Source organism: Herpailurus yagouaroundi, unplaced genomic scaffold (genome assembly GCF_014898765.1).
Source record: "Herpailurus yagouaroundi ecotype Mexico unplaced genomic scaffold, PumYag 220, whole genome shotgun sequence".
Classification (NCBI taxonomy): Eukaryota; Metazoa; Chordata; class Mammalia; order Carnivora; family Felidae; genus Herpailurus; species Herpailurus yagouaroundi.
In genome coordinates, this window is record NW_024412451.1 from 6,822,165 (window position 1) to 6,829,577 (window position 7,413).

The window sequence follows — 7,413 nt, forward strand, 5'->3', positions numbered from 1 at the left end:
AATTAAATTAAATTAAATTAAATTAAATTAAATTAAATTAAATTAAAATAAAATAAAATAAAATAAAATTAAATTAAATTAAATTAAATTAAATTAAATTAAAATAAAAGGCACCACTGAGCCAGGACTCAAAACCAATTCTTTCCAATGATAGTACCGTCCTTTGTCCAGCCAGTGTGTGAGGTGCAGTGCGTGGGGTGACAAAGCAGATAACAGTTCCTGGTACCACACAGCTTATGGTTTCCTAGGAGAGGCAATTACTAAACAGATAGAAAACAAATACGTTCCAAGTTCTACATCTGGGTTAGGAGACATTTAGAAATATGAAGCAAGGCAGGGATGACATATCCCGTTTTTGGACAAGCTCTAGAAGATGGCGCAGAGGTCAGTTCCCGCAGTCAAGATGGCAACCAGACACCCTCGCCCACACCTGCTCCCTGCCCGTGACACCCCCAGGCGACAGCAGCAAGAAACAAGTTCTCACAGGGGCGCCTGGGTTACTCAGTCGGTTGGGCGTCCAGCTCTTGGTTTCGGCTCAGGTCACGATCTCGAAGTTCGTGAGTTCGAGCCTTGCATCTGGCTCCTCGCTGACAGTGCAGAGGCTGCTTGGGATTCACTCTCTCCCTCCCTCTATGCTCTCCCCCCCACTTGCAAGCTTTAGCTCTCTTTCTCTCTCAAAAATAAATAAATAAGCTTAAGAAAAAAGAAAAAGAAACAAGCCCTCACACAGGCGCTGAGAGAGGCAAAACGAGAAGTAATTCTCGGATTAAGAGGAAACTGTTGGGCATTTCTCTGGTCTCTGGGGACACAAGCGGGAATAAAACAATAGCTACAAAACAAACCGCTCTTAGGACTTACTCGCTAGAGGAGGTAACGACTCTGACTGTAGTAATGAACGCGGTGCTTACCCCGTGCCAGCTAGGGTTCTAGACACTTCTTGTAACTACCCTCTATACTCTTAACGTTCCCATGTCACCAAAAATAAACGGAGGTGTGTGCCACTTGCCCAAGGTCACCCAGTTTGTCCGTAGGGAAAGATGGGATTTGAATGCAGGAGTCCGGCTCCGGAGTCCATACTTTGAACCACTATACTGTACTGACTACAAGAGACGTTCGCTTAAAGGAAAAAAATTGAGAATTTGAAGGTAAAGAAATGGAAGATATATGTCGTGATTCACGACAGGATGGGGATTTAGCTCATGTTAAGGGTTCCGCTCCCCAAGATCCACCAAGGAGAAACAAGACAGGGAATTATGTAAATTAAACTTTTAAAATGATATGGGGGGGGGGCGCACCTGGGTGGCTCAGTCAGTTAAGCGTCCAACTCTTGGTTTCGGCTCAGGTCAGGATCTCACAGTTCATGGGATCGAGCCCCATGTTGGGCTCTGTGCTGACAGCATGGAGCTTGCTTGGGATTCTCTCTCTCTCTCCCTCTCTCTCTCTCTCTCTCTCTGCTTGTGCTCTCCCTCCCTTTTGAAGTAAATAAATAAACTTAAAAAAAAGATTTTGTGTGTACTTGTTCTACCAGTTATGGAGAGAAGAGTTTGAAATAATCAGCTACGATTGCCAGTATGTCTATTTCTCCTTGCTGTTCTGTCAGTTCTCAAGTATACTTATTTTGATGAATGGTGCTCTGTTATGGAAGGAATACATGTTTAGGATTTTTGTGTCTTTTCATGAAGTGATAGAAACCAGATAAATTAGTAAATATTGCATGATTCCTTTTTTTGTTTTTAGTTTTTGTTTTTTTTTTAATGTTTATTCACTATTGAGAGACAGAGAGGGAGCATGAGCAGGGGAGGGGCAGAGAGAGGAAGACACAGAATCCGAAACAGGCTCCAGGTTCCAAGCTGTTAGCACAGAGCCTGACACGGGGCTAGAACTCACAAACTGCAAGATCATGACCTGAGCCGAAGTCGGACACATAACTGACTGAGCCACCCAGGTGCCCCTGCATGATTCCTTTTATATAAAGTCCCAGAAGGGACAAAAGTAATCCACAGTGATAAAAATCAGTGATTTCTGGAAAGGTTGAACTGACTGGGCAGGGGAACAAAGGAATTTAGGGACATGATGGAAATGTTCTACATCTTTTTTTTTTAATGGTTTATTTCTTTTAAGTTTATTTATTTATTTTGAGAGAGAGCTAGAGAGAGAGCAGGGGAGGGGCAGAAAAAGAGAGAGACAGAGAATCCCAAGCAGCTGATAGCATGGGGCTCGGACCCATGGGGCTCGAACCCATGAACTGTGAGATCATGCCCTGAGCCAACCCAAGAGTCAGACGCTTAACCACCTGAGCCTCCCAGGTGCCCTGGAAATGTTCCACATCTTGATCGAGAACATGGTTACATATGCTCTTAATATTCACGTTTGTCAAGGGGCGCCTGGGTGGCGCAGTCGGTTAAGCGTCAGACTTCAGCCAGGTCACGATCTCGCGGTTCGTGAGTTCCAGCCCCGCGTCGGGCTCTGGGCTGATGGCTCAGAGCCTGGAGCCTGTTTCCGATTCTGTGTCTCCCTCTCTCTCTGCCCCTCCCCCGTTCATGCTCTGTCTCTCTCTGTCCCAAAAATAAATAAAAATGTTGAAAAAAAAATTAAAAAAAAAAAACCAACATTCACGTTTGTCAAAATTCACATTCAAATGGGTGCGTTTTATTTTACGTAAAGTGCATATAATAAATGAGGTTGATATTTATCTACCATTGACAGTGGTAGATTTGAAGGATGCAAAATGGGAGTGATGCGCAAAGTGTGACTTCAGGGTGCCCCAGTCTCTACCCTAGGGCTCGAGTCACCACTTCCCTACTCAGTGGGTCTCACCCACACTAAGCTAGGGCCCTTACGCTTCTGGGTAACCAACGCCACAAGAAAAAGGCTAATATTCCAGGGGAATGCAATACTCTGACATAGGAGGCATAAATACCCCCCCAACGAGCAACCGGATTATATCCACACTCCATCAGAAGCAGAAGGATTAGAGCAGTTGAATCAATAATTTAAAACTGGAACTGGAGCAAGTGTTAGATGTTAAAAAGGGAAATGCTCGACTATTCGCTGAGGGCGGCTTCCAAAAGGCATAGGCTGGATAGGAGCTTGTGGTCTGACACTCACCCCAGAGCCTGAGTCACCGGCTGGGTTCAAATCCATGATTTGCACTGGCTGGGCTGCTCTCTTCCTGAGGGTCTTCACTCTAAGGAAACAGCCCCAGGACTTTCAGCCTGGTTATTTGGGGCGTGCAGCGGGCAGACCATCCCCTGCATCCCACGAAGAGCATAGAAGGAGGCAGCTGGGTGTGGGTCCAGTCTCCAAGTGCTTCCCCTAATCCAAGAGCTGGACCAGGGGCTGGGAAGAGAACCCAGGCTTGGCCCGATTGGCTACGGGATGCTTCACTCCACCACGCAGCCTCCTTCCCTGGCTCTTGGAGTTCCCAGCAGCCCGAGTTCCTCTAGCTCGGGCTCTCTGAGATTCCATGACCTCATGCCCTTTCCACTCCAGGCCTCTCCCTCCATCCCTGGAGCCCACTCTCACCTGAAGATGAGACAAAGGCAGAGAGAAAGTAGCAGGGTCATGATGCCCGCTCCCCCGACGGCTCCCAGGACGCCACTGGCCCTGGGTTCTGGCTTATCTGCAGAAAATTTGAGTTCTGTGTAATCTCCAGTTCCAATACATGACATCCTCCAACCCTCCACTTCTCTCCCTCTGTGTCCCTTTAGTATAACCCGCCACCCATCACGTGGCATTCCATTGCCCTGTGGACGCTGGACTGGCCCCTTCCCCTGGCCTCAGGACTAAAGATCTTAAGCCTACAGCTGCTCCATTTGGGGCCTTAGGTGCCTCCCCACCCCAGCCCCATCTCTCTGAGGCTCTTGGGGGCTGAACTGTGTCCCCTGCCAAATTCCTATGCTGAAGTCCCAGCCCTCTGTTACACCCCTCCACCCTCACAATGTGACTTTCCTTGCAACAGGGTCTTTACAAAGGTAATCAAGTTCAAATGGGATCGCTAGGGTGGGTCCTAACCCAACATGACGAGTGTCCTCATAAAATGGGGATATTTGGACACAGACGCACACCCAAGAGGGTGCCAGGAAAACATGAAGGCGGAGGAGGGGTGATGCTTGCACAAGCTGAGGAGCATCAAAGATTGCTAGCAAACACCAGAAGCCAGGGGGAGGCTGGAGCAGTTCTCACAGTCTCAGAAGGAACTGATCTGTGGACACCTTGATTCTATCCAGAACTGGGAGAGAGTAAATCTCCATTGTTTGAACTGCCCAGTGTGAGGGACTTTGTCACAGCTTCTCTAGCAAGGGATGTAGTGCAAGGACCAAGCTCCTAGTCCTCCAGGTAACACCCCCCGCCCACCCCACCTCCCCACAGCCCCCAGACCTGGCCGCAGCACCAGGACGGCGGTGCTCTGGGCCCCGTGCTCATTCCGGGCCTCGCAGCTGAGTCTGAGGTCAGAGCCCAGCGGCCCCCTGAGGCTCAGGGAGCTGTTGGCCCAGGGCCCCTCGGAGCTGGAGGTGACGGTCAAGGAGGCGTCGCTGTGGTTCCCCTCCAGCAGCCCCTCCCCCAGCCGCCAGCGCAGGGTGGGGGCCGGCCGGGCTCGGGCGGAGCAGGTGCAGCCCAGTGCCTGGCCCACCCAGGAACAGGAGGGGCCGAGCAGCCGCGGGGAGCCTGCAGGGGGGGAGGGGCAGGGTCAGCGGCGCCTCTGCTCCCCAGGCCCCGGGTGTCCCGCCCCCTCCCCCCCCCCCCCCCCGGGGCCCCCACACTCACAGACCACAGAGAGACGCAGGGAGACGTGCTGGGAGCCCAGCGAGTTCTGAGCTCGGCAGGTGAGCGTTCCTTCCTCCGCAGCCCCGACTTGAGGCAGCTCCAGGATGTGGGTCGTGCGCATGGGGGTGGCATTCAGGGCAGGGGACCCCCGGAACCAGCTCAGCTCGGCGGGGGGGTTGCCGGCAGCAGCACAGAGCAGCCGCAGGTCCTGGCCCTCCCTGATGAGAAGGGACGAGGTGTTTTGCAGAATCTCTAGGGCTTTGGGGGAGAGAGATGCAGAGAGGGGGAGAGGAGTTGGGTGAGGCCGGTGACTCTCTCCTCTTGTGATGTCCACACTCGCTCTGAGGACGGGACTGGCAGAGTCCAAGCAGCAGGCCTGCAGTCGAGGCCGGGATGATTTGCCCAGGAGCTGCCCCCACCGTCCAGCAGATGGAGGCCCGAGGGCTGAGACAGGGGATACATATGGTGCACAAACATTAACTTCAGGGAGTCCAAGTTTGTGCAGGCCTCTGGCCGGCCCACCGCTCCCTTTGTCTGAACTCAGTGTCCGGCTTCTTGTGTGTGTCTCAGGCCTGTTCCTGGGCAGCAGAAGCTTGAGAGCCAAGTAGGGCTGTCCTGGCAGAGCCCGGGTTTCCACCCCAGCCATGGAGAAAAGAGGTTCTTTCCTACCTATTCTGTTTCCTTGGAAGATCCTGATGGCCGTGTTCTGTGGAGCATCTGGACAGAAGGATGAGGCTGCCTCGGCTTTCATGGCAACGGAGGAGTGGGTGGTGGGCCATTCCCCCAGGACCCGGGGCCACAGATAAGGGGATTCCCTTCCCGCTTAGCTACCAAGACCCCATTGTTAAACCACAGCCTAGCTCTGCCCTGGCCCCACCTCTCAGGCACCTGGGTGCTCCTGGCCCTCCACTCACAGGTGACATTGAGCTGGATGGTCCTTTCCACCATCACACCAATTGCAGGGAATTGCACTTGACAGGTGAGGTTGGTGCCGTGGTCCTGGGGCCGTGGGGTGAGGGTGAGCACTGAGGAGAGGCGCGTCCTGGGACCCAGGGAGGTGAAGGCGGCTGACGTCCAGGAGAAGATGGGGGGCATTCCCTGCTCGCAGGCCCAGGGCACAGAGCAGTTCAGGTCCCCGGGGCGGCCGGACTCCAGGGTCCCCGGGGTAAGGATGTGAGGTGTGTGGGTCAGAGCTGGTGAGGACAGACACAATGTTGGGGCCCCTCGGCGTTTTGTCAGCCCGCCCCAGTGTCTTGTCCTGCCCGTCTCCACTCCACACCACCCCCAAAAGGCACAGAACCTTCATTTTAATATCTCTGATGCCCCACACCCTGGGGTCTTTCCCTGGGCCCCTCCCATACCTGTCACATTCAGAGAAAGCATATTATATAGATAGGAGTGTGTTTCGACATGTAAGAAGTAAGTCCCACTGTCCCCCATGTTGACATCTGTGATGTACAGGGAGCAGTCCTTGGTCTGGGGGTCCCCAAGGAGGAAGAACCGGCCCTGGGTCCTCTCATGCAGCTTCCTGTCTGGTTTGTTTGTGGCCACTGGAGGATCGTAGTAAACATCTGCCCCTTTCTGGAACCAAGATATGGAGATGAATCCAAAGCTAAACCAGGGCAAAAAAAATTTGCAGCGCACGTGGACACACAAGCCCTCCTGGACAGTCACGGACTCCTGTAGCTCCAGCTGGTAGCCCAGAACCCGAAGCAGGGGCCCTGGAGAGAGAGGGAAAGACTCAGCTCGGAGCTTCGATGCCTCCCCCAAATGGGGTTCCCTCTCCCCTCAGTTCACTCACCTCCACACAGCAGCAGCAGCCACAGCGGCATCCCTCTGTCATGCCCTGGGACAGTTTGCCTTCTGTGGCCCCTCTGACAGAGAAAGGAATCCGTGTGCTGTGGGAGGACAGAGGAAGTTCAGACAGGAAGCCTGTGGTAGGTACAAGAGGCCACAAACCTAGAAAAGAGAACTTCAGACTCACAGTCAGCTGTGAATAATCTTTGAGATAATCTGGTCCCCTTTCTGCGTGGGGCAGGCAGGTCCTGAGACTCAGAAGAGGCAAGGGTCTTGCTCAAGTAAGGCAGGAAGGAAGAACGGGAGCCCCCAAGCCCTACCTCCTGGGCTCATGCCCAGTTGTCTGTAGCCGAGAGCTGTTAACTGGACAGAAAGCTGGTCCTGAAGTCAGGTGCGGCCGCTCACCGCTTGGAAATAAATAATAGTCATGTAAACCAGTATAACTGAAACTAATATAATACTGCATGTTAACTATACTGGAATTAAAAGAAAAGAAAAAAAATCAATACTCGAGAGATGAGTCAATGGTGCTTTATTCAGGAAGCTGGCAACCTGGGAAGACGGCACAGGAAAAGGGAGGGGAGCTGAGTGCAGGAGAAGCAGGTGCCCAAGTGGTTGGTCATGGACCTGATACATGACCCTGAACAGACTGGCTGGCATCCACGGCAGCTGTCTTCGAATGGAGTCCCGCCTCTCTTCTGGGAAAGCCTGGTCCTTCACTCCTTAAGGTCAGTGAGCTGCAAACCTCAAAGAAAGCAAGCTAGTTCTGGTACAGATAAAGGGTCTGAAGTCAGCAAGCAAGGAGTGCATAAGCTTGAAGCAAGTTCACCCTTCCAGCAGGTCGGAGTG

At 52.5% G+C, this 7,413-nt stretch overlaps 1 protein-coding gene across 3 annotated transcripts in view; it reads right to left on the bottom strand.

The window, feature by feature from the left end:
• Window positions 1–6,654, bottom strand: part of LOC121018930 (sialic acid-binding Ig-like lectin 10) — a 48,870-nt gene extending 42,216 nt beyond the window's left edge. For 2 of the 3 annotated variants that reach the window (XM_040458002.1, XM_040457998.1), the window contains exons 1-5: window positions 6,569–6,654; window positions 6,129–6,488; window positions 5,682–5,960; window positions 5,437–5,484; window positions 4,768–5,025 (exon numbers count right to left, since the gene is read on the bottom strand). In XM_040458002.1, coding sequence (XP_040313936.1) covers window positions 4,768–5,025; window positions 5,437–5,484; window positions 5,682–5,960; window positions 6,129–6,488; window positions 6,569–6,599 — 976 coding nt within the window. In that variant the 5' untranslated portion in view covers window positions 6,600–6,654. Of the gene's footprint in view, window positions 1–3,108; window positions 3,188–3,525; window positions 3,623–4,380; window positions 4,669–4,767; window positions 5,026–5,436; window positions 5,485–5,681; window positions 5,961–6,128; window positions 6,489–6,568 lie in introns of all 3 variants that reach the window. The other variant, XM_040458001.1, reaches the window with a different exon arrangement.
• Window positions 6,655–7,413: the final 759 nt, after the last annotated feature.